This window comes from Onychostruthus taczanowskii, unplaced genomic scaffold (genome assembly GCF_017590055.1).
Source record: "Onychostruthus taczanowskii isolate IOZ18803 unplaced genomic scaffold, ASM1759005v1 scaffold3, whole genome shotgun sequence".
Taxonomy (NCBI): Eukaryota; Metazoa; Chordata; class Aves; order Passeriformes; family Passeridae; genus Onychostruthus; species Onychostruthus taczanowskii.
In genome coordinates this window covers 22,858,542-22,885,155 of record NW_024500349.1, presented here as the reverse complement: position 1 = coordinate 22,885,155, position 26,614 = coordinate 22,858,542, and the positions used below count along the sequence as shown (strand labels likewise).

Genomic DNA, 26,614 nt, shown 5'->3' with positions numbered 1-26,614 from the left:
CCTCAGGGTAGGAGAGGAAAGAGGAAAGGAAAGGAGAAGAAAGGAGAAGGAGAAGAGAGGAGAGGAAAGAAGGAAAGGAAAGAGGAAAGAGGAAACAGGAAAGGGAAGGAAAGGGAAGGGAAGGGAACGGAAGGGAAGGGAAGGAAAGGAAAGGAAAGGAAAGGGAGCGAGACCTGCACCACCACCAAAACTATTATTTCCTTTTTTTTTTCTTTTCCAAGGGATGGTTTTTGGTTTGCTCGTTGGTTGCTTTGCTCTCCTCAGCTGCTCATGTCGCCAGGTTCTCTGCATTTATGCTGGACATCCGAATCTGAGAGCTGCTCTTGCTCAGAATGGAGAGTTGTGTCCCCCCGTTCACTCCGCTGCTCGCTAGAGAAGGATGGCGATGTTTGAAATCCACAGCAAAATACCGGTTGACTTTCCAGCTCCTCCATTTTCTCTTTATTTCTGATTGCACCTTTAGGGAGAAACTTCAAAAGGTCATTTTTTATGTACTTAGCCGCTCGAGGACATGCTGACAAATTATCAAGATTAGAAAAAATCCCACAATTCGACAGAACTGGTTTTAAGCTTATTATTAAACTCCTCAGTTCAGCGAAATCTGAAATTACTTTTCCATGGCTGGTAAGAGGTCTGGGCGTGTAGTGAGGAACTACAGCCTAGCCCAGGTTCTGTGTCTGATTTCAGATAATTTAGGATCAGCCCAGAGGTGCATGGAAGACCTGATCAACACTACCTGGAGGAAAAAAATAGCCTGTTTTCTTCATTGGCCAGTACCAAAGATACAGCAAGGAGCCAAAGAAAACAGCAATCAAAAATACTGGATAATATTGAAACACCCTGTCCACAGAGGCAGCTTCTCTCAGCTGCCATTAATGGATGGATGTTTACACAAAATTTTGCCTCTTGCTTTCAGATCCTCTCCAAGCAGACCAGCTCTGGGATTAATGCACATCTGTGCCACCCTCCTTTTCTTGAGAGGTTATTTTTTTATTGGCATCCACAGTAAATCACCAAGAGTAAAACAATTCAAGGTCAGAAGTTCAATCAGGCAATAAGTAAATAATCCTACAGCTTTTCTACTTTTCACTCATTACGAGTTTCCTGACAACACTCTGGGGTGTGCACAAGTGTATAAATATATAAAGTAGTAAAGATTTAATATAAGAGAGGTTGTAGTAACTCGGGCCAACATTTACTTGATTACTCATTCCTGTATTGTATTTCTGAATGAAATAGTGTAAGAACAAGAAAATATGTAGAGATGTTTTCCCAAGATATTTTTCCAATCTCCAATGAGCTTCTGTGTCAAAGATGTTTGTCGTGTCTGTAACAGTTATTGATGAATTTTCCTGGATTGATATTGTCAAAATGGATGAGTATAAGTCAAAATGCTCAACAAGGGCTTCAACTGTATGGAGAAAAAAACCAAAAAAACAAAAAAAACCAAAAAACAAAACAAAACAAAAAAAAAAAAAAAAAAAAAAAAAAAAAAAAAAAAAAACCCCAAAAAACTACAGGGAGGAAAAATCCAACTGGAAAACTTACATTTTCCTTCTAAGACCTACAAATTCCTATTTGGGTTGAAGTTGTCTAAAACATAGCTATTTAAAAATTAGATAGAGAATTGAGTTATATTTTCTCTGTAAAAAGGGAATAGTGTTTGCACCCGCAAGAGTGTGATATTCCAAACATTTTCTTGCTGTAGGAAATTTAGTGGAGGCACAAGACATTCTCTAATTACCATTTTCTGATATCTTGAGAGGGAAAATAGCTTTAATTAACTTGGTTGTGTTGGTTTGGCTAAGAACCACCCCCCCACACTCCTTCCAAGGGGATTCAGGAGACCTTGACTATGCCCATGAGCAAAGACAACCCATAAGTTTGTTTGATGAGCTTGGAGTTTGTTGTGGTTTATCTGAGAGGGAATCACTTGGATTAAGGAGTTTGAGACCTCTTTGTACCAGAGATCAGCAATGCCAGGCTATACCAGCAGTCAGCCCCCTTGAAAAGGAGGAAAGAAGTTGATTTTAGGAGAAGACTCCAACTGTTGTGCTGCCCAAAAGATGTGTAGCAGTGGAGGAGAGAATGGATAAACTCCAGACATTCCATGCTCCTCTTAAGGCAACACTGAGCAGGGAAACCTTTTCCATCAATTCAGAAATTACTTCAGCTGTTCAGTCAAACAGGCAGGGAAATGCAGATTGGAACAGGAGAAGCAGAAGAAACCACAGATGTGGCCAGCAGCAGTTGCCATGTGCTGAGAGGAGTGTGAGGCTTGCAAGGCACCCAGGTGGTGTCTGGGGGATGGCTCTGGGCACCTGACACCTTTGGGCTGTGTGTGTGTAGGGGTGAAGGTGGCAGAGCTCAGGAGAGAAGCTGGCACCAGTTGGGTGGTGCCCAAGAAAACTCAGCCTTCAGTGGAGGGTTTGACACTGTTCTCCTCAGCCTTTTCCTATGAAAGCTGGCAAGATTTAGGGTGGGTAGATGATCTGCAAGAGGGGAAGGAGACCACACTCAGAGGTGGACAATGGTTTTTTATTTAGCCTGGCACTTTATCACTAATGGTGTCCTCCAGGTATTGATATTGGAGCCCACACTGTTCCACAGGGCATGGAATGGTTTGGGCTGGAAGAGACCGTAAAGGTCATCTCTTCCACCCCCTGCCATGGCAGGGACACCTTCCACTACTCCAGGGTGCTCCAAACCCTGTCCAGCCTGGCCTTGGACACTTCCAGGAATCCAGGGGCAGCCACAGCTTCACGTGTGCCAGGCCCTCACCATCTTCTGATGAATCTCATATTGAAAGCACCATCACCAATTTGGCTGATGGCTCCAAACTGGGTGGGGACAGAGACATGTCAGACCTCTTGGAGAGAGCTGCACAGGCTGGGAGAGTGGGCTGGCAAGAACAGTGCAAAATTCAACAAAATCAGAGCAAAATTCTGTACCTGGGATGACATGTCAAAAGAGACCTGTCCATATCCTACCTGTCAGGAAGCCTTAATCTGAGCCAACATCTCTGGTAAGGCCAATGTTTTGGTTTGATAAAGGTATCATAAATACTTCTTCTTTTTTTTTTTTTTTTGATACATTAATCACACCACAATGAAATAGAAATCAATCCTGAATATCATAAATACTTTTTCTTCTTCTTTTTTTTTTTTTCTTTTTTTCTGAGAATTGTGAGATTCAGACTAAAGTATCAGGGATTATGGTAGATAATGAGTTAGAATGGACAGTTGGAACAGCAGTTACTCCCACAAGAAAATGGGATGTGGATGACAGGTGAAGGACATTTAATATTAAAAATCTTACCTCCCCATTCAAGAAGCAGTAGAGAACAGCAACAACAAAACCCTAGGGAAATGGGAGAGGAAAAAAAAGAAAGTAATTCAAATCTTGAAGGAATGACAGAAAACTGTGGAATTCACATTCTCTGAACAGAGAGAAAATTCTCTCTCCCAGGGTTTTTCCTGGAGAAGCACAGAGAGGAGAAGAGAAAACAATTCTTATCTCTACTTGCTGCTCCTGTTGTTTTTGCACATGTGGAATGTGTTAGGAAGATTGTTTACCTGAAGGGATTTGTCAGTTGGATTCTGCTGAGGATTGTTTTGTTTCCTTAACCAATCACTCAAAGCTGAGCCTGACTGCCTGAAGGCAGCCACAGGTTTTTCTTTAGTATCTTTTAGTATATCTTTAGTACAGTTGTAATATAGTATTAATGTAATATAGACTATAGTATAGTTTTAATAGAGCATTCAATACAAAATAGGTGGAGTTAAAAAAAAAAAAAACAAACAAGAAGCAAACAAACAAACCCAAAATCCTGGTATGCAAAACATACCCATAAATGAGCAGAGACACACTCTGAGAGCTGTGCATGCAAAGTAGTTATAAAGAACAGGGGTTTGGTTCTAAGGAAAGCTGAATTCAGTGTATAATCACCTGGAAGGATCCCAGTCCCAGTTCAAACACCAGCCTCTCCCTCTTACTGACATTCTCAGGAGAAAAGGCAAACACCGTGTAGTGAATTCCAAACAGAGGGATCAGCAGCAGGGTGGAGCGAGCCAGTCTCCTGTCACAACAGAGGGAAAGAACTTTAATGCAGCCTTGCAACTAGCAACCTGCACTTTAATTAAAGAAGAAAGCACAGAAAATATTTTGCTGACAGACTTTTGGGAAATACGTACACCGCGTAATTATACAAACAAATATGCAACATTCCTAATTGTTCCCAAAGACTCTTTGCACACACACTGCAGTTTGCTCCCCCTTCTTCACACTGCTACAGTAATGGCACATTAATTATGCTTAATGCTCACTGCTGCTATTTTTATTTGCATTATTATAAGCAGGAATTTTCTCCTACCATGCCAAAAAATGAAGGGAATTTTGCTAAGGGATTCAGACTGCTACTATGGTACAATTATAAACCTCTCACCCAATTGCTTAATCCCAGTGGAGTGTTTGAAATCACTTCTTTTTGTTGATTTCTGTGTGTGTGTGTGAATATGTTTCTGCACAGAAAAAAAAAATCCAAAACAACCACACAAAAAAAGCTAAAAAAACCTACAGCCATACAAGTAAAAGTTAATCCCCCTGCATGTTCCTGTACTCACAACTATTCCTGTAGGTTTGATTTTGTCCTTAATTTACACTGTTGGAAACCTAAGTGCAATTCCACTGTTTAACTATTTCACTGCTTCAGTATAAAGAGATTTTAAAGGGAAATTAAGCTCAGCTGATATAAACCAAAGGGTTGGAAATGAATGCTTTACATGTGAGCACATTACTGGTGAAATTGACCCAAATCAGGGGCCAGCAAAGACTTGTACATGTTTTGGTGAGCGTCACTGTCTGATTGAGCAGCAAAAGAAAGAGCAAAGAGAAAGCAACTGTTCTGAAAATAAGGCAAGTTCTTTATTACAAACAAAGTGACCTAAAAAACCTCCAAGACATTTTCAGAGGGGAAGAATATAATTGATTATGTTCAGGTAAGTGAAGAAGGCAGATGGAGGACAAAGGAAGGCAAAAAACTGCAAAGATTTTTCAAAGAGCTGCATATTTGTTCAAACTCAGTGTCCCTCTGCTTTTATCTACTTGCTTCATTGCAGACAGGTTTGAATTTCTAATTCATGCTCAGTGATAACCCAAACTGATGTGTTTGTTTTAGAAGATTTAATTAACACACTTTCAAGAATTTTGTGAGCACAATTATCTTCAGTAGTGATCTGGGAATGGGAAATGAGTGCAGTGCTGGTGTCTCTCAGTCAGACTTTGGGCCCCAGTGGGGATAAATTCACCCCATCTCTTGCCTGGAGACTGCACTGGACACACCTGAGCCAGAAATCTGATGGACACCAAACCTCAGGTCTTGGTGGAAGACCCCACCAAGCAGAGAACACACTTCTTGTGGGTGATAAAATTAGACATTGGCCAAAATCTTTTGAAAAGAGAGGAACAACCTCAGAGCAGGGTGATGAAGAGCATTCAGTGTCCAGCTTTGGTGATATCTAAAAAAGTAATCTCTACAGGAGTGAGCCAGTGTAAAAGAGCTTTTGGAGTCCTTTCTAGTCCTTTTTCTCTATGGACATACAATCAGGTTAATAAAAAGGAACAGAAACTTTGAGGAAGAGATTAAAGAATAATGCCATCTCTGTAAAAAAGGGATGTAAAGAATGTAAGTGTCATAAAGTAGTAGTGGAATTTAAAAGAAAAAAAAACAAGCTAAAGGTAATAAACTGGACAAAAAAAATAATCTCTCCATATCTTCTATCATTTATATTCAGACTTAATGACAACAACAACAAAAGGACAAATGTTGTTTTGATCTAAAAGTCAGAATAGAATTGTCTATTAATATGTTCTGTCTCGCTGCACTCTTGGGAGATTAATTCAGGGGAAGATGCAGAGGAAGTCTTTTTTATTGTCAGTTTTCTGGCATTAATCATACCTGATTAATCACATAATTAGTTTGTAGGATGTGGAAATATAATGCCATCATCAACTTATTTGAGGTGTTGTCTTCAATATTGTCATAAAAGCGAGGAAGAAAATGCATTAAATAACACAAAGATCAATAAAGAGGAAAAGAAGATCTTAATGATAAGAAAAACCTTGAGAGACATTAATGCTTATAAATGCTGATGATAAATTGGTTTTTTTTTCATGAACACTGGGAAGAGAGAAGACTTAAAGCAGGTCCTGTGAGATGTATCAGTTTATGTGCAACAGGGAATGAAAATCTTAAAGGATACAGTGGAATTCTCAGGTGTGTGACAGCCAAAGATATTAATCCTCTTTTCTTCCCCGCTCTTTCAGACAGGCAAGAAACTTGCAGGGGGTGGATCTAGAAGTTCTGAGGACAATAACTGTTCAGTTGTTGGGAACATAATGTTCTCCAAAAGGTCTAGCAAAAGCCTTGCTCATATTCCCCCAGAGAGAGTAAAGTCTTAAGGTTACTTAAAAAAAACCCAAAAGCAATTTGAATATCAATTTTTGTTGAGGCTGACACTCTGTTTTCCAGCTGTTATCTTCCTTAAAATCCCTTCAAACATAAGACTTTCTCCAGTAGCATGGCTATGAATGTGAAATTTCCATTAAGTGTTAGTACAAACAAATAATGGTGTCCTCTGTTCTCCCTCACTCCTCTATGGAATAATGAAATTAGAATTTTATGTTAAAAGAAACCCTAAATACGAATGTTGTCTAATTTGACCAGTATTTGAAAGAATTGTGCTTTTATATTTCCATTGCACGTCCACATTTATTAAGGAGACTGCTGAAGTTTCAACCTCTGAACCTTTTTGAGAGAAAAAATCAAAAAAGAAGCAAAAATCTTGAAACCATAGACTTTGAAGGAAAATTAGATTTTTTTTTGCCTTTTAGTCCTGCCTCTCTGCAGTAAGGGATTTGCCCAGTTCAAAAGCTGTCCTAAATGAAATACTTTGATCAAATATAAACTTTTGCAATGAAGACATAAAGGTGTGTAGTCTTGAAAAGCAACATTTACCTCACCGAGGTTTGGACACTATATAGTGTAGATATTGATAATGAAATTATTTTTAAAATGTCTCTAAAGCCAATGCAGAGAAAAATACACTTTTATAACATAATTCTTGTGCACTACAGATGTCTTTTTAACAAAAGGTGACTCCTGTTGTAAACCCTGTGGGTATTGAGTACATCTATTTATGTATATATTGATTAACTTAATTCTGTGACATATCTGCAATGAAGGCATCTATTTTTAGTTAAATTAAATGCAGATTTAAATTCCCTTTATTGTCAATGACGAGCAAGAACCACTGACACAAAAGGACAAATCTTCTGCCCTTAAGGAAATTCTTATCACATTCTAAAATCTATCCATTGATCTCAAAGGGAACCTGGAGTGAGTTTGTCACACAAATTTCAGCTCTGTAGATTTGTGAGGTTTAGATTAGAGGAACCCAATTTCTCTGGGCAATGGTTCATTCATCATGTCCGTGATAAATCTGTGCAAAAAAGAATCGTGACAATATTTCAAACTGAAGGATAAAGAGCAAACCATGAATGCACAGGATGTCATTATAATGAAATGTTCAACACAGCTCATGTTTAATAAACTGAAGGATCTATTTTATCACAAAATGCTGAACATATTAAAGTGACTTTCAGGAACCTCAGTAATCTCCTTGACAGATCTTTTCCAAAATTTAATTAGGTCTGCAGCATCACTTCTAAAACACCTGAGGTAACACCTGACTAATTCCAGATTTTTAATTTTCCCATGCATAAACCACATATTCAGACCTAGGACTTGAAAAACAGGGAAGATTACCAAGACTTTCTTACTTCAACAGACAGAAAAAACATGGGTTAAAATACCTCCTGTTTAGGCTGAACTCTTCTTGCCCTTGACTAGGTAGAGAATTTCACCTTAGAGAGTTATCAGTCTCCCATCTTTCAGAAATGCTGCATTTAATGTAAACCTTGGTTCTTTGCAAAGACCCAACATGACATCTGTGCTGCATCAGGATGTTCATTAGGCACTGAACTTTAAATTTCAAACTATCTCCTCCTAAACCTAAATCCTAGTTTTACCTAACTGTTCTTAGTCTTCAGCTGCTCTCTGTGTAGAAGATGGAGCTGCTCCTTTTTGTCTTCTCTATTTCTATCTGCTTTTGCACAGTTCCAGTCGGTTGACTGAATATTTTTCAGCATCTTCATTGTTCTATTTCTTAAATACCTCAAAGATATATGAAATCTCACAGAAAATTCACTTTAATTTATTTTTCTTAACTAAAAAAACATAACCAAATATGCAGTTAAGTTACAAACCAATCTTTCTTCCTTAATGGTGTTGAAGATAACTACTAAATATTCTTTAGCAAAATTCTGGAGTTTTGGGTCTGTGTGTCAGGACACGTGAGAGAATGTTGATACACAATTATAGAACTGCTGTGAAATTCAGGAGACAGATCACCTGGAAACATATTACAGATGTCTGAAATTGCACCTCATCTAAACAAAACGAGAGGATGACCTTGGAGCTCTTTTCCAACCTTAATGATTCCATGAATCTGTGAAAACCTGTGGGCTTCTTGTGCAAGGAGCAAGGGGTCACATGGACTATAGGATAGTGATTAATTCACACAACTCTTGGATGAATGGCTTTTATTCACTCTTCTGGATGCCTCACTCTATATTTGATGATATTTGACAATATTGGACTGAACTTGATGATCTTGCAGGTCTTTTCCAGCTCAGTGATTCTATGATTCTATAACTTCTGATGGACACAATTCATTTTGATATGAGGTCAGCTTTAGCCTTTCCTCACCCCTGGGTGTTTATGAAATTAACTTCACTCAGTTCAATGGACAAAAGATGTTTTATATCCACTGAGGGTCTGATTGACTTAACCTCACACAGTTTTTCTAGGAAACTTTCAGGTTATTTTCTCTCAGTATGAAGGCACAATTGCTGTACAATAAAGAGCAGCTATTAATTCTGTACAGACACTACCCAAAACCATCAATTGCATCAGCCATAATTACAAGAAAAAAAAGAAAAAAAGAAAAAAATTAAATCAACCTTAAAATCCTCAATCGTGGCGCATTGGCAAAAGCACAGAACAAGAACAAAGAAAAAATTCTACATGCAACAAGAACTAAATGAATGCTTTGCTCTCTGCTTTCCCCTCTGCTCTCATCCACTCATTTAACTGCAACATGCGTCATACACACACAGTAATGTCACAGGAGTGCGTACACTTACAGGGTAATGGTTGATAGTTCTGACATCTTGCAAGAGTGCTGGTTAGCCCTCTTAGGCTTACAGTAGCATTTCTGAACGCAGCTGCTAAATATGACAAGATTAGCATTTTTTTCAGCATATCGTGAACAGGCCAAGGTAGGTCACTTTCAACACATTTCATGAGACACGTCACAAAGATGGAAAGCAGACACGACAGGATGGACTCACAGCACAAACCAGCTGCTTGACTGAAGCAGAAATTAAAAGATTAAATAAAAATTAAAGTGCACTGGCTGTTGCTGGCCGTTTTGATGTGCTGATTCACGGACAAACCAAAACTCAAACACCCTGAGGGCAGGGGGGCAGCGCTAAGGCATCCAAAATACACAGGACCCGCAAGGTTTTGTACAGGGGGTCACAGAACAATAGATTAAATGAGAGTTGACTGCATGCTCATGGAGAACAATCAGAGAGTAACATAAACTCGTAGGATGGGGATCAATCTAAGGTGAATTGGATCAGGTGTTCCTCATTTCCATTGTAGTGTGGATCCCTTGTTTTTTAACAAAGAGTTCTAGTAAGGACACCAAAGCTGTTTTTCCATCTTCCTCAGTGATGGGGAGGGAGCTCAGTATGGAATCTGGCTGGTAGTTTTGGAGGTGCCCACTTATTTTTTGTCACACACACTAAGACAGTGTGCTCATCAAAGCAGCAGGCTCACACACCGTAGAGCAGAGGACCTTGATCCCTGCATGCTGGATTCTAGGAACAAAGAACAAAATAGTTCCTTTCCAACCAGCCAGGAGAGGCTCATTTACATGAATCAATCAGAAGGGAAATCTGAAACATGGAGGCATTTGGAGGGATCCTATAAGAGGTTTTATATCTGCGCTGAAGAATACGAAAATTGAAAACAGTGATTTCTTGTCCTCTTTCAAGGGGAGAGTTTTTGTTTTGTTTTCAACACGTGGTTGTTTTGGTGGGATTCACCTCAGGAGAGGCTGGATGTTTACAGAACAGATGTGTAAGCAAAATGGACATCCTTAGGACCCTGAGAATCATCAGAATAAACAGTTGAGAGAGAAATGCCCATTTATTAATGCCCGTTTATTTATTTAAAACAGGTACATCTGAGCTGTTTTTAGATGTCCACTGTAGGATGAGATGAACACCAAACACCACTGAGTACCCTGACTAAATCTCCATTAATGTAAAGGACAATAAAGGATAAATCTCCATTAATATAAAGGATAATAAAGTTGATTTTTAAAGCAATTGCCTTCAAGGCAAACATTTAAGTTTGTTCAAACAAACCCAACTCTGTTTCTGTTACACAGTCTAAGATCTGTGTTCACAACTCATGGAAGTTATAATCTGAACAGTAAACCAGGTTGAATTGAAAACACGCATTTCCCCCTATTTTTAACTCCTTTAAGTCAATCCCCATTTCTGGAGTTATGTTTTGCTTCCTTTGGGATAATTAAAGCCTGATAATTGTCTTGTTATTAAATATTACAGTATAAGAGCTGGAAAGAACACAGTCTTGGTGCATGGACACATCCAGCAAATGAGTATAGCAACCGTGTTTCAACTCATAAAATTAATTTCATTTTTTGGATGTTGCTGGGGATGTAAACATGAAAATGACTGCTCCTTTTACACTAGAATTTCTGTGCTAAATTTTCATACCACCTGCTTTTCACAGAGCTGATTTAGGGATTAATTGTCCACTTAGACTGATCAAAAATGAGCAAGGAGGTTTAAGGGATAGTTCCATTTTATTGTGACTGAGCCTTTCAGAAGTGACTACGGATTTTGAGTGCCACTCCTTTTTTTGATCACTTGATCTGAAACACATTTCTCAGACCAATTTTTACCACAAGAGGGCTGCTCAGCCCGTGTTGAAAAGAAGCACTTATGAGGGATATTAAAGTTCAGAACCTGAAAAGGAAACATCTAAAAATCAATAATCACTTTGAAAAGTCTTAGCCATGGGCTGTTGTAGAGGTTTGTGGTCTTCAATGATATACTTAATGTTGCCATGGCAACCTGAAATAAATTCCCATCCATGTTTCCTTTACTGCTTATGTCCTGTTTCATTTGACAGGGATTGATTTTTTTATAGGTTTTCCTGGTGAAGAGATCTAATGTGACAGCACGTGGTATTTACTAGAATTATTGAAAAAAACAGACTTGATTTTGAAAATATTATCTATGGATTAACTGCTTCTCCACACCTAGTGAGGGGACATTGACACACGGGTTTGTGATGGAAAACAATGCTAGAACTTCTTAGGAAAACCTTAATATTTTTGTGCTGTTAGCATTTATTTTCTGCCATTGCTAATTTTGATATAGTCACCTCTCTGATTTTAGATGGTGTAAAGTGTCCCAGATCTTTAGAGTACAGAATTTATAGACATTTTCTTTCCTTTCTCCCTCCCCTTTTATTTTGCAAACTTTATTTATTATCCAAGTAGAGACGTTGGTGGAAGGAAAGGGAGAAAGAGAGAGGAGACAGAGGAGGCAGGAACCAGAAAAAAAAAATATAAAGGAGTAAAAAAAAAAAATAGACAAATATAAGAAAATGAATTTAAATGAGAGCATGGCTACGAAAACACTGCACGAATCAGGGCAGGATCCTCAGACCTCTGTAGGCACACAGAGGACAGAGTCGGTCACATCTAACTCTACGTGCCAAAGACAGATTCCAAACTGAACTATCACCTTGAGCTCACTCAGGGAAAGAGCAGGGACTTCCAGGCTGAGCTGGCCTGTGTGACAGAGACATCTAAGGCACAGGGGATGCTCTGTCTGACGGAGGTGCCCTGGTGTCCCCGAGTGGCCACAGACGACGACTGGACTGCTCAGATCGAGCACGAGACTTTAGACAGCTAAAGGCAAACAAGCTGAGTCTCACCGCAAGTGTCCTGGGCAGGGACTGCAGCTGCATCTGGGAGGAAGAGGGAGGGTGCTAGGGTGGAAGGGGAAAGAAAAAGTTAAACACTCCCGGGGTGAAATGAGCCATGGATGATGTGGCTGAAGGCCACTGAACACCGGGACGTCTCGATGCAAATGAGAGAGAACACAAATCTGAGGCAAAAGGAGTTGTAATTCCAGTCTAGATGTCTCAGAGGTGCTTAAGAGGAGGGAAACGAGCATGCTGATCCAGGTTTTGCTGCATTATCCAAGTACATCCATCATGAAAATGGTCACGGTCCTGGATTTAGGTCGCTACCAACACGTGGGGAATGATGAGGTTTGTGCCTTGTCTCTGAATGTGCTGAAGGGGAATCCTTTGGGAAACTCAGTCAAGGTAGAACTTGATTCATGCAAATTAAACTGCTCCTCGTGGAGAATCTTTTGTGCACCCTGCTCAAGAAAGTCTATGTAACCCCACCATGAGTAGGATTGGCAGCTGTGTAGTAGCAGGAGAAGGAATGCAGAAACAAACCAATGAAATAAAGCATTGAAAATACAGTAGAAAGTTAACCAAAGTGTAAGCAGAGGGATTGTATGGGAGAGAGAGGAGAAAACTGAAAAGTAGATCTGTCTAATATATTATTTATATCACACACCCTCCTCCCCTCAGCTGATACTTCTCTAGGCTGGGAGAAATCTCCTCCTTGCTGCTCAGGAGCTGAGGATTCCCTGAAGCTGCACTTGTTTGCCTTCAAAACACCAACTACATTTACAAACCCCACGCCCTTACAGATCAGATGGCATAGTTTGAAAAGCAGAACTTATTTTGTGAACAACAAACAGATTCTACAGTTCCATCCCACTGCAGTGGCTGCAGCTCTGACCCACTGTGTGCAGGCAGAGCCATTCACCCTCTCATCCAGACACAGACTAAGCCCAGGTGCTCCTCAGCAAAGTTGTCTTTTAGTTCTATCTCCCCTAATTTTTTTAGCTGCATGCCTTTTTCCTTGTCACCCCATGCTAGCTTGGCAGTCACTGGTGAGAAACCGGCCATAAAGTGAGATTTACCTGACCTATTTTAAAATTGTTGTTTAAAGTGAAATAAGGAGTGAAACAAAGTTGTTTAAAGTGAAAATCCTGTACTAAAGGATTTTCTTCTCTGGACTGGGTAGGTCTCTACTGACTGTGGAAGGAGCCCAGCAGGATTGATTTGTTAAACCAGGTAGATGCCCTGCTGTCTTGCTAAAAATACAACAAATATTGTGCTCTTCATGAAAGAAAACCAAACCAAACCAAACCAAATTTAAAAAAAAAAAAAAAAAGAAACTGTGTCTCTAGCCTTTAATGGAAAACAAATCCCAAATTCTTAGTCTTGTTACCTAGAGTTCTACTTTTCCTTGCTAATGGCACCAAAATAAGGAGCTGAATGACTGCTTGCAGATTAATGCTGTGGTTAAAAACAAATGTTTAACAAACATGAATTTGGACTGGAACTTTTTGTCCAGTAAATCTGACCCTTGAGTAGATCTGAACATTTAAGGTGAAACAGAATGGTCAAAGAGAGCAAAAAATTCTATCTACAGTGCTCATTCTTGCCTTTTTCTAACTTCTGCAGAGTGGACATAAAATGAAGAAGAACACCATTGCTATACTTGGAGTTAAATACTGAAGAGATTAAGCCCAATATTTGCCTGTGCTCTAGAGAATAAAGCTGGTAGCAGAGGGCAGAATTCTTCCAACAAAAACAACTGTAGCTTCAAGGTCCTGTGTCCTGATTCTTGCCCTGTATTAATTCTGGAGCTCCTGTTTTCCCAAGCTGGGTTATTGTCTCTGAGTGCAGGGAACAGATCCAAGTCGTGCACTGTGGAATAATTCTGCTGGAGGTGCAGTAACATCACTGAGGTGCAGCAGACAATAGGAGGTTCAATGAGAAAAATGTACCATGCCAAATGAGATTCTTACATAAATTAACATTTTGAATACTTTACTGTTATGAATATCCAAACCCAGGCATAAATACCTGACAATGAGATTTAGCTCATTGTCCTTGGAAGAAAGCAAACGAGCAAAGCCCACTGACAGTTTATTGTCCCAGGCTGACACAAGAAGTGGATTTTCAAGCATTACAGACAGGTTTTGATTCCTGTCAGCTGGCAGAGATCAGCATCACTATAACTACACTGGGTTTATATAATTTGCAGCTCTGAAGCTTCAGTTACACTGTTTTGACTCACCTGCCTTACATGTTCTACAATATCCCTGCAGATTCATGGTACAACCCATCTCTACAACTCTCCTTCGTGAAAAAAAAGAGAGCACAGCCTTTGTTAAAAAACCCTGGGCTTGCAGACACTTAATCAGCTGAACAACTCCAGTGTTTCCATTGGAAATACAAAGAGGAATTACAGCTTGGAAGTCCCACAATAATGACACAGGTGGGACTAAGACTGTGATATGAACCTTACACATGGCTTTGGATTGGTCCTGTCTTGGGGTAGTTTGCATTTGTTTCAACAACCTACATTGAGGCTTCATTCTGTATTAAGCATCTGTAGCCTGGTGGCCTTTGAGGATGTTCTTTTACTGTCCAAGGCAGGCAGAGTTTGTTCTTACAAAACTGATGGCCTGCTTTGCACCACACAGCTCCTTGGACACACACTGTTACTCCCACGATCCTCACAAGAAATTTGTCTTTCCAGATCAAAAACCTTCTGCATTGGGACAGCACCATCTTCCTTGTCCCTTCCCTACCTCAGGCTGTGTACTTGCCTGGAGTACGTCCTAAAAGTTCTCCAGATGTAAAACTAACCCCACTTGATGTGAAACAATGCCAGCTGCTGAAGTGAGACACAATAAATCAATGGCAAGGAGAAACAGACACTGAGGGGAAAGTAAATTCCTGTTGTCCTCATATGATAGAGGCAAAAGTGTAAATGGTGGGAAAACTAAGTGGAAGACCATGGTTGCTGATGGGCATCAAGCCTTGGTATAAACTGAAAGCAGGCTCAGGATCAGAGATGTCAGAATTATTCCCCATTTCCTGCAGTCTCACATTAACTGCTGCGTGACCAGTTGCTTCAGCTCCACCTTCACCTTTACATTAAGTAACTGATTCAAAGAATCAGAGGTGCAAACTGATTTGGGGATGAAGAAAAATTCAGATCTATCCCTTTCAGTCTAGCAGTGCACTCAAACCAGCAACCTGACACATGAGCAATGCATGAGGAAAAGGACAAACAGCCAGAATGGTCTACTTTGGATATTCCCAAGTTAATGCTCAATTTGAAACTCCTGAAATTTTTTTTCTGATTCTCCAAACCCATTATATTTCCCAGGATCTAAGCAAGCTACTCTGATAAAAGATCCTGCACCCAAACCCGTGGCTAATTCAAAAAGTCAAGTGGCCTTGGGCACTGGACGTTCCCTATCCTGCTGATCTCCATGACAACTGAAGCATATCAATACACATCAAAATTAGGTTTTTCACTCTGACCAAGTGGAGTGACTTCAGAAGCACATCTGAGATCCGTTCTGCATTTTCTTCCTGAAAGCTACCTTATTTTTGCTAACCAGGAAGCTCCAGTGTGTTGCAAAATTGACAAGGTTACAGCAAATTTAGTGAAGTGCAGCCACTCTCCTTTTACAATATGAAGCTTTATATTGTGCACGTTGCTAAAGTATTTGTGGCCTTTTAAGCAGCAAGGCTGGAACAATTTTAGATATTTAAAGTGTTTCAGACAGCACATGCGTGGGCAAAAATCCTATATTTACACAGGCACCCTACAGACACAAGCACTTATGTATAAATCCCTCTGGTTGAGCCTCTGGCTGTTCTGAGTTCTGTTCCATACCAGTTATGGCAATCAAGCCATGATGGCTTTGGTGCTGTCTTTATATCTGAAATTTCCAGATGCATGCCGCTAACATTTCAATGGGAACTCATAAAACACTCTTTAGCCTTTTTTTTGGTGCCTCAAACTCTGTAAAAACAGGGCTGTTAGGGCTAATCCAACCCTTGACAGAACTGTTGGGTGTCCAGCAAGCTTTGCTGTGTTTAAAAAAAAATAAAATAATTTCTATAAAGAGAATTGCAGTGTTGGATAAAACCTGGCATTATTCTCTCCCTCACTAACCTGCACACCTCCTTGATCTTTCAAGAGAGGGAGCATCTTTTAATGGCTCCTCTTCTAATGCAAAATTGTTCTTTTTCAGTTCATGGCTTGCTCTTGTGACAGATGGGGGGGAAAAGTCTGTGGTTTGCTCTTTTAGGATGCAGTTTGTGGACAAGGAACATTGCTCTTTAAGGCTGCCACAGATCATGGAGCCAAGGAGAAATTTTAACCCAGGCAGATTTCAAAATCTCATGAGTTCATCAACAACAAAAATCACCATTGTATCCTTTTCTCTGTCTGTATATCCATTTAAACCATAAAATTTCCCATTAAAATGCCTTACAGCCACAGAAAGAGTGTTTAAAGACAAAGTCAGCCTATTTTTCAATACTACTGCAAGAGGAAAAAGGACAGGAGTCAGCCTCCACCACACAGACACCACCTGTGAAGGCCAAGGCCTTGCACCCTAAAATCTGCCTTCTAAAGACTTCCAAATAATAGAAGCAGAACCCTTTTTCATGAACAAGAAATAAGACTTGTTATCCATGATTTCAAAATCAGATCCTGCCAAAGCTCTGGTCAGGTGCTTGTATATGATTGGAAATGGAATGGAATTTCCTTTGAAAATATTGATTTGCTCTTCTGGAATATTCCTCTGGCTGGGGGCCCATGAAATAACAAACCCTCTTTCAAGGCAGAAATAGTTTTAGGTCTAATTTCATAATTTATGTAAGAATGTAAAGGATGCACTGGATGAAATGTAATGTTTAGGTTGGGAAAGTAGATTTGACAACCAAAAATTCACCTTCCTGTCCTTGCCACAGGCACCTGAGGGATTTTGGTGCATTTTACCCCGAGTTGTTCAGTAGCATTAACAGCGCCCAGGGACATTATAAACACATTAAATACCCTGTGCTGTTTGATTTTCCAGCAATTGAAACCACAGATAGGCAATCAAAGCAGAACAGGGCTTTTGATTATTTTATCTGAAAATAAATAAATCCCTGTTAATTACACTCCTGCTAATTATGGTACATAGCCTGCATGATCTTACATTCCTAATGAGTACACTCAGGTTTTTTTCCAATCCCTACCTGAAAAGACTGGCACAAATGAACACCCCCATCCTTTCCACCCAAAACTTCCAAAGTAAAAAAACACCACAAAAAAAAAAATCAAAGCAGCACCCAAAGTAATAATTTGCCTTGGGCAATGCACATGAAAAGTATAGTAGTGCATGAGCTCGTTTTTCTAGAACTTTAAATAAAGAAATCAAGAATTAGTATTGATCAAAGCAGCAAGTATCTACTCCCCTGGCATTCCTCAGGAATGAGCACTAGGTCCTTGCTGATCATGCACTGACATCAATGACCATCATCTGTGTTTCCCAGTGTGTTTTCTTGTGGTGGGAAAGGATCAACCCAAGGATAAAAGTTCCTTTTGTTGCTGGGTCCTTGGGTGCCCCAGCACCCAGCTGGCAGTACCTGGGGGTCAGAAACTGCAGTGTCCTCCTAGAGAACACACTGGCCATCCAACATCTGCCTTTTGCTTGTCAAAAAGTCACCCTTTTGGCACCAAGAACTTGTCAATAATTATCAACTCTGGCACTCTGAGCATTTGCAGCAAGACAAAGCGGTAGCAGAATGAATCACTGCATGTCCAGTGACTTTGGAGGTGAATTTTAGAGGAGTGTTGTTTACCAAAACATCTGGGTTACAACATTGCTTTTGCTGCCCTAAACCCTCTAGGTTGCACCATAGGTAAAATCATACCTACCTATGATATATGCCATGATTCTCCTTTCTTTCCAGCAAGATGCTGATTGGAGGAATGACATAGACCTGAATTAGCTAGATATATATGTGGGGTTTGTTTTCTTTTCATTGAGCTTTCAACATGTGATACAAAATTTATGAAGAATCTGTCAAAGCAAAAGCAGAAACAAGCTTCCCCCTCCCAAATTACACCAGTCGTGATAAACTGGAAATCATAATAAAATAAAAAGAAGATTTTTTTTTTCAGTTATATGTGCTTGATACTTGAAAATGAATGAAAAAACAAAGATTTGATGGAAATGTGTGGGTCTTTTTAATCTTAAGGGTTATTCCAGCATGCATCTAAGTCATGCACCTACTAAATATAATAGTGGTGTTTCTTGGTAGTGATGCTGATGATTTTCTCTCTAGAGTGAGTATTTCAGCAACACAACAATGCTTGTGAAAATAACAGTGTGAATTTAAGCTTTAGGTAGGCATTTCTGTAGAAATATGGTTGTTTTTCTCTTGGGGGGTGATGTACGCTCTCTACAACAGCTTGACCAAAACCAGAATGTGTGAAAACAGATTCTGACATACCAGGTTACACACTATTGGCTGGATTTTTCATGGTAAAAACAGTGAAGTCTTGCCAGATCAGTTTACTGTCCATTTCCTAAAATTCCAGGGAAGAAACTGATAGATGATAAATCCATGCACATAATGTGGGCCTGATGGTCTGCTCTGGGTGCTGAAGCAGCCATTGTAGGGTTGTGGATATGTGTTTGCAGTCCCCAGGACTGTGAGATCCCATTTAATTCATGGATTCCTGATGTGGTGCTCCTTGGCTCTCAGCATAAGGGGTAACTATCCCTAAATAATCTGCTACTTCTGATGCCTCAGGTTTTAGCTTTTATAGTTTCAGATTCCTTGCTGCTTTAGTGTGTGGGGCTGAGCTTCACATCAGGGCATGGTGAGCTCTGTGCACAGAGCAGGGAGACAAAACAATTCCTGCTCCAGCTGGGCACCAAGGACAAATGATCCAAATCTCAGCCCCAGAGCGCAAACCCCGTGGGCTGGAGAGAGAAAAACAAGCAGGATGGGAGTGCAGGGGCTGAGCTGGAATTGGACAATGAACTGCAATGTGCACATGGAGCAGAGCTGATCCCAGGGAGAGACCCCGTGAGCGCTCATGCATTTTGGGACCATTTGGGTTCATCCTGGGTGCAGCCCTGGCTGGGCTCTTGTGCTGCCCAAGGTGGATCCATGGAGGAGATCCTTTGAATCAATCCCTGCTTTATTCTTAGCTCTGTCCAGCCTCTGTTCTAGGTCAACCATAACTGATATTTACAAACTGCAATTGAAGATTGCTAAAATCAGGAGTTTCTTTCTGTTTGGAATCATGTTAATTAATTTATAACTGCGTGGAAAATACTGGCACCAATTCAAGACATGGTTGTTTTTTCTGTGAGATTAAAGAGGACACGTCATGAGGTAAAATGGCTTTAAATGGAAAGACAGTGGGTTCAGATTGGATATTAGGGAAAACTTATTTACTGTGAGGGAGGTGAGGCCCTGGCACAGGTTCCCAGAGAAGCTGTAGCTGCTCCAGCCCTGGAAATGTTCAAAACCAGGTTGAACAGGGCTTGGGGCACCCTGGGATAGGGGAAGGTGTCCCTGGCCATGACAGGGGTGGCACTGGATGATTTGAAGGCCCCTTCCAACCCAAACCATTTTATCTCTGTAATGATGGGACATTACTGCTGTTTATTTCACCAGCTGGGGTGAGAAACCTGCCTGAACTTCGTTAATAGCTGTCTTAATTACTCTAAGAATACGATCAATAGCTCTTAATGCTTCCCCACCTCCTGGGGATCTCAGAACTTGTCCCTCAGATAAAAATCTATTCCATTTGCATTAGTGATCTTGCTTCAGTTCAATGCTTAATTTGACAGAATTATTCAGGACTGACACAAGATTAACTGAAACCAGACAGGTTTCGAGAAAAAAAAATCTTACATCTTTGGCACTCCTCACACTAAAAAGTAACTCATGGTTATGATGATTATTGGGAGGAAGTGTGAAAAATAGCCCAAAATAGAAAAATAGCCCAAAATAACAATAGAATTAAAATGATCATTAAAGGGGTGTCGTCAATGTCTTTTTAAAATTCCTACCTCAGCTGCTTAGACATTTTGATGAATCTGTATTTTATAGATCTCCAATATTTTCAGCAGTAAAGAGGAGTTTCTCTCAAAAACATCAGCAAAAGAAAGATGGAGTGACTGCTCTCCCAGAACCTGGTGGGATTTTGGGGTGTCAGCATCATGCAGGCAGCTCTGAGGGGAACTAAAGGCATCAGGAGAGGCTGGGGGGGCATGAGACTGGTGATGGATGACTGCACATACAAGTGGATAAAATGGAATTTTATAAGCACTGAAGCACTTGGCCACTCCAGGAAAATTGTGAGGAATTAACAATGTGTTTCCAAGTTTTTGTCAGCCTAAAGGCAAAGGCTGTTGCACACAATGGTCAGGTTGTTTAGAGAGAAAGTCTAGATTTTTTTTTTTTGTGGAAGTAAAGCCCTGGTAATGTAATGTGTGCCAAGTAACAGAAATGATTGTTTGATTTATTTTAAGGTAAATCTTATATTCTCCAGTGGCTACACTGCATTAATTAAGCCTCAGCTCCCCTGCAGTGCTCTCTTCTGCCATGGTCCTGTCACAGCTCCCAGCCAACTTCTCCAGTGGGAGATTTTAATAATGAATGCACAGTGGTAGCAATGAATGATTAATCTTTGAATTTCAGCCCATCCCCAGGGCTTTAAAAATCAAATACAGGCTTAAGTGTTTTGCAGAACCATCACCACCATGTCTATGAAGTAGAACCAGAGGTAGACTTTTCTAACAAAAACAGTCATTAAAAGGACCTTAACCTAAACATGTACCAAACATGTAAAAAAAGAAATCCTGCTAAAAGTCAGTAGCCAAGTTTTTGGGGTCTTTCATTTTCTTTTTTGGATGATGGAAGTACCAGCTGTCTGGTTATTCCAAAAAATGGAAGAATGGTATTAGAATAAATCTCAATCCCTGCTGCAGATCCATGAGGTATTACCTTCAGAAACAGGCTGAAAATCCTTCCTCAACCTCACTGTTCCTCACCTACTAAAGGGAAAGTGCTTAAAGATGTTCCGGAATGAAGATCTGGATGAGGATTTTGGTCTGATGGAATGATGCTACAATAGGTTGAAACAGCAAAATAGAACATGGAAAAATGCTTAATATGAGCCACAGTCTAAAGTGAGATATTTCAATATGGTGACAGAACCAGATTATGATCTATCGTCTTCCTTCCTTACAAACTCTCTTTTTACAGGGTATGTGTGCACAAATATTGACTGTGTCTGGTGTATATCTGCACAGAATTATCAATTCCATTCCTTTTCATCATCCCTGTGTGAACTTTTCTGCTGTCCAATCTGTTTGGATAAACAACACTCCACTCCATAACACACACATCAATGCGAGATCAGTTTGTACACACCCGCTTATAAAAGTTGCAAAAAAACATGAGGAAAAAAATAATGGCAGCGAATGGAACAGAAAATATGATGTTTTTTTTCTCTTGGTTTTGGTGGCTAACTATACACATAGGAAAAACACCAGCAAAACCCAGTCACCATATTGATCCAAGATGACAAGGGATGTTTGATAATCCAGTTAAATCTCTGGAGTCCGTGGCATGCTTTGCTTCACCCGTGAGATGTGCAGCAGACACCAAACATGCACTTCAAAATTCAGACTCAGAACGAGCTCTGCACATCTCAGGTGTTAATTAAAGTTTAGGACTCAGGGATGACTTCCTAGCAGAACATCCAAGCCTTCATGCAAGCCCTAGGCAGACCATGCACAAGTTAACCTAGTCACGAAGTCACATCCTCAGTTTTATTTCTGAGGTAAATGCTACCACAGAATCAATTTAAAACATTATTTTTGGCTGTGGAAACATAGTTTAGAGCAAGATGAAAGGGGCAGCGCTTTCAGTACGTGGATGTCTGGCTACAGACATGAAAATTCATGTAGAAAATATTATTATTTAATGCAAATCTAAACTAGATAACAGGGGGAAAAATAGAAAAATAGACAGCTGGAGGACATATTTTTCGCTGAAAATTGTCATTTAGATGAATGCCATCATTATATTATGATTGTGGTTACTTAGGGTAAAACTAATCACTGGATAATTGTATTTGCTACCAAATAAGCATCTCCTACTTTACCCTAACATCTTTTAGTTTTATTTAAGGTGTTCATAGCTTGTCTATTTTCATCAGGAATTTAGTACTAAATTAAACAGTCCTACCTATGTCTATGTGTGCAAGAAAACACTCAAGGTCACAAAAAAATCCCAAAACCAAATGTGTGTGGTGTTTAGGCCAACACCAGAGGCCAACACCCATATCCTAGTTATTCCAGAGGATTATATAATTTTTATACGGAGAATGACTGCATGCACTCAAAATCATGATGACAACCACCTCAACTGGCCAACCTCTGGCCTCTTATGAAGTGGAAACTCATAAAAAAGATTCCAGCTTAAAAAAAACCCAAATAAATCACAAAGCTGCAAACATCTAGAGGAAAATTTTAGGATTCGTGTTTTTAGGATTTTAAAACCATTTTAAGGGAGTGTGTGTGAAATGTTTAGCTTAAGTGGAATGCATTTAAGTTTAGAAGAAACATGGACATAAGCATGTCTAGGGGATCTGCCTACACTATAATTCTGCCTGAAGTTAATTAAACCTTTTCACCAAATCTCATTGATTTCAGTGGACTTTGAACCATTTCCTAGAACTTAAGAAGCACAGCCAACCATCCCATGAGGATAACAATTTTTATACCAACATGTAAATTTTCAGATAACTGACACGTAAAAACATTAGATTTGGCTTGGGTTTGTTTTTTTATCTTGTATTTATGCTTATTTAATAGGCCTTTTAAAGAAATGTGAAAGCTGGCATTAAAATGCACTTTCACAGCTGATAGTTTGAAAAATTAAAGTAAAAATCAACTAAAATAATTTAATGGACCTTGCAACTCTTTTCAAATGTCAGCCTAGTTCAACTGAGGTTTCTTTTTTAGTTTGTGGGTTTTTCCTATGTGTATATCAGTAATTTAAATTGATTACTGCTTTATTTGTACTTACAAGTAAATGCTGGATTCATTGCCCCCGATGTCAGGTGACTGGAGTTTCTGCACAAGTATCACAATTATGCCAATAAAAAGCACAAAGTTTATCTGGGGGAAAGAAGAAAAAGGGAAAAATGGTGACAATGATTTTTTTTCATATTTTTACAAAGTATGACAATGAGATATTTCCAGTGACTTGCCGATTACATTCCCTTTTTCTTCTCCAAACCACAGTCTAAAAGTTTTATAGGGTCAGGAGCCATGGGGAAAGTTCACAAGGGTCTTATCCCCTTTGCTGCAGCTAAAATGAGGCAGAATTTCTGCAGTTTCAAGATAAGAGAAGAGAAACATAAATGGAAAAGTTTCAACATTTTCCATTATCAACGTGCACAGAGCAAAAAGAAAGATCCCTGAAAAAAAAAAAAAAATCATAAAATAAAAACCTTGAGAGTAAAGGCATTTTTAACTCCCATTCTCTGACCAACAGACTTCTCAGTTTAACAATTTCCATCACTTAAAAAAACTGATAAAATTAGAGAATGATAAAATTAGTTTGTTCAAGAACCGAACATGAGCATCAGCATCAGTCTCATAATCTGAAGGTTGTGAGTTGGATCCTCACATGGGGCACCATTATAATGTTGGGTTTTGTTTTGTTTTTGATTTTTTGGTTTTTCTGTTTTTTTTTTTGGGGTTTTTTGTTTGTTTTTTTTTCGTGGGTTTTTTTTTTTGTTTTTTTTTGTTTGTTTGTTTGTTTCTGTTTTGTTTTGGTTTGGTTTGGTTTTTTTTGGTTGAGATTGGGATTGAAGGCACCTGAAGGCACTTGACTCAAATGTTTATTTTTTCTTATTTATTTTATAGTCCCACAGCCAGGGAGTTCTGTAGTATTCTACTAACAAGGTATAAAATGGTTAATTATTTTTTGTTATAAGTTTTTTTAAGGTTAAACTGCCTAATTAAGAAATTACATTTAAATTATTTTCACTTTTCACTTAATAACTAATCACTCAAAGTCCACAATGTAGACTTTTCTGTTTAATTTTAAAATACTACTCAAACTTATGAAGAAGAAGGTGAAGAAGAAGGACTAGTCTCTGTTTTAAGACTTCTGTCTTGTTCTATATATATTACTATATTCTAAAACCCCAAACTCTAAGTTTTCCACCTTGTGATACTATACACTTCTAATTAAACTACACACTTGTAATCCTAGTGTTATCAATCAATTTTGGAAGCTTTTTCTACAGTTTCAGGTCAAATGAAGGGATTTCTTGGGAGTTAGAGTCTGTCAGTACAGAAAGTCTAAAATTCTCAGCATCTAGAACTCTCTTCCAGCAGTTTCTGTCTGATCTGAGGACTCCAAAGGGATGGAGAAGCCCCACTTGTCCCTTGCTGATTGTTTGGTTCTTTAATGCCTTTAACAGAAACCAGATTTAACTGATTCCCCAAGCAGAACATGTTCCTTCATAGACTGTGCCTGCAAAACATAGAAATTCACACATGCACAAAAGCCTTGGATCATTGAACCCTCTCTGTTTTGGTGCTGAAATTGGCTGAATTTCCTTTCATTCATCTGGCAGTTGCTGTCCAAAGATTTCAATGGACAAACACCAAATCTGATAAAACTTCCTGTTTATTGGTTACCTGTGATGTGGATGTCTCAATTCCCACAAAACCCACTGCAAACCTGCTTAATTCTGTCTGTGGAGTGTGGAGAGCAACTCAGAATGCCCAGAACAAGACACTGACAGATTTTCAGCTGCCACTGACCATATTGGCCAGGGGTTCAATTTATTTTCCTAAATGCAGGAGCCCAACAGCTTTTTAAAAATTCTTGTATTCTTTTGAGCACCAGAATATCTCCTTCTCTTCAGATATTCAAATCCATGTGTACATAATCCTGAATTCTATGTCCTAGGGAATCCTGTCTAAACAGGGAGGTTGGACTAAATGACTTCCAGTGATCCTTTCCAATTTTAGCTATTCTGTGAAGCCCAAACAGGGCACTTTAGAACCTCTCAGTCCTCCATGTGCAGGTATCTGACAAAATTTGAGCCAAATCCAAGAGTTTCATAGTTAAAGAGAGCTCAGACAACTTGCTGACAATATGCACTATGATCAAATACTATTTTAAATCTAATATTGGATAAATAAATGTAGGTGTGAAGTTAATCCCATTCAGTAGACAGAGTGCATTTCCCTTCACTGACGAGGAAAAAATTTACTGTTTTACTATTTAAATTTACTAAATTTACTAAATTTAAATTACTAAATTTACTATTTAAAATTTACTATTGTTTTAGGTGCCCTGGATTGTCCCACTTGGCCTTCAGCTGCCACCCCAATCAGCCCAGAATTTCCATACATCCTATGACATGTCTGCCAGCCCCAGACAAATGTTCCACATGTTCCGGAGTCTTAATTCTGGCATTTTTGTCTGTGTTTAAGCAACTAAATAACTCCTTTGCTTGCAGGCAGTGCTCCATCATTTAATTTGTATTCATCCTTCTTAATAATGAAATTCCTTGGCTTTGTGAGCGGCAAACGATGGAAATTTAGAGAATTTGCCCACCAGTCCAGCACAGGGGCGCAGCACAGTTTGTAAAACATTTGAAGATGTTTAAATTTGTCCTCAGGAGAGCTGAGAAAGGGTCTCCTCCAGGTTCTACTCACCATGATTGACCCAACCACGGGACCCTTGATCACCCACCACAAGGCAGTGTTGTCATTCATGTCCCAGCAGCTGCAGACGTTGAGGAAAGAATGGGATGGGGAAAGAGAAGGAAAGAAAACAAGACACAACAATGAAATTAATGAAATTACAACTTTTTTTTAAGGGGGCAGAATGTGGGAGATTGGTTTCTCAGCTAAATTATTTTATCTAAGTTCAAAGTGATAGGTCTCTACTTTGTCTTATTGCAGCTTTCTTTTATAGAATTTCCACAATCATTTGGAAGTAAAATGACTATTTTTGTGGCAGTTTCCATCTTATTCCTATTAAACAGCTTAGATATTTTGGAAAAACCCTTTAATTATGTTTCTGTATCTATAATCCAACTGTAAAGTTGTCCCTTTAAAAATAAAAAGAAAAAAAGAGATTAAAAAAGATAAGTAAATGGATGGGGGTTTTTTTTTGACGGTTATTCCAAAGTTATTCCAAACTGGTTATTCCAGTTATTGATGGTTATTCCAAACTGGTTATTCCAGTTTGATGTTTCACTTGCTTTTCCAGGGTTAGCAGATATGAATGTTGGTTTCTGGCCCTGATACAAGGATTTTTACACATTTCCAGTACACCAGGATCCTGGTTGTATTCACATATTGGAACGATTTTCCAGTCCCTGGGTTGCAAGTCCTATCCAGGATTCATCTGAGAACGATCAAATACTGGACA

The 26,614-nt window shown here is 39.2% G+C and overlaps 1 protein-coding gene across 1 annotated transcript in view; it reads right to left on the bottom strand.

Moving 5' to 3' along the window:
* Positions 1-255: 255 nt before the first annotated feature.
* ADCYAP1R1 (ADCYAP receptor type I) overlaps positions 256-26,614 on the bottom strand; it is a 145,513-nt gene continuing 119,154 nt past the window's right edge. Inside the window, exons 12-16 of the mRNA XM_041408592.1 lie at positions 25,894-25,963; positions 23,237-23,328; positions 3,949-4,078; positions 3,319-3,360; positions 256-457 (exon numbers count right to left, since the gene is read on the bottom strand). Coding sequence (XP_041264526.1) covers positions 269-457; positions 3,319-3,360; positions 3,949-4,078; positions 23,237-23,328; positions 25,894-25,963 — 523 coding nt within the window. The 3' untranslated portion in view covers positions 256-268. The remainder of the gene's footprint in view (positions 458-3,318; positions 3,361-3,948; positions 4,079-23,236; positions 23,329-25,893; positions 25,964-26,614) is intronic.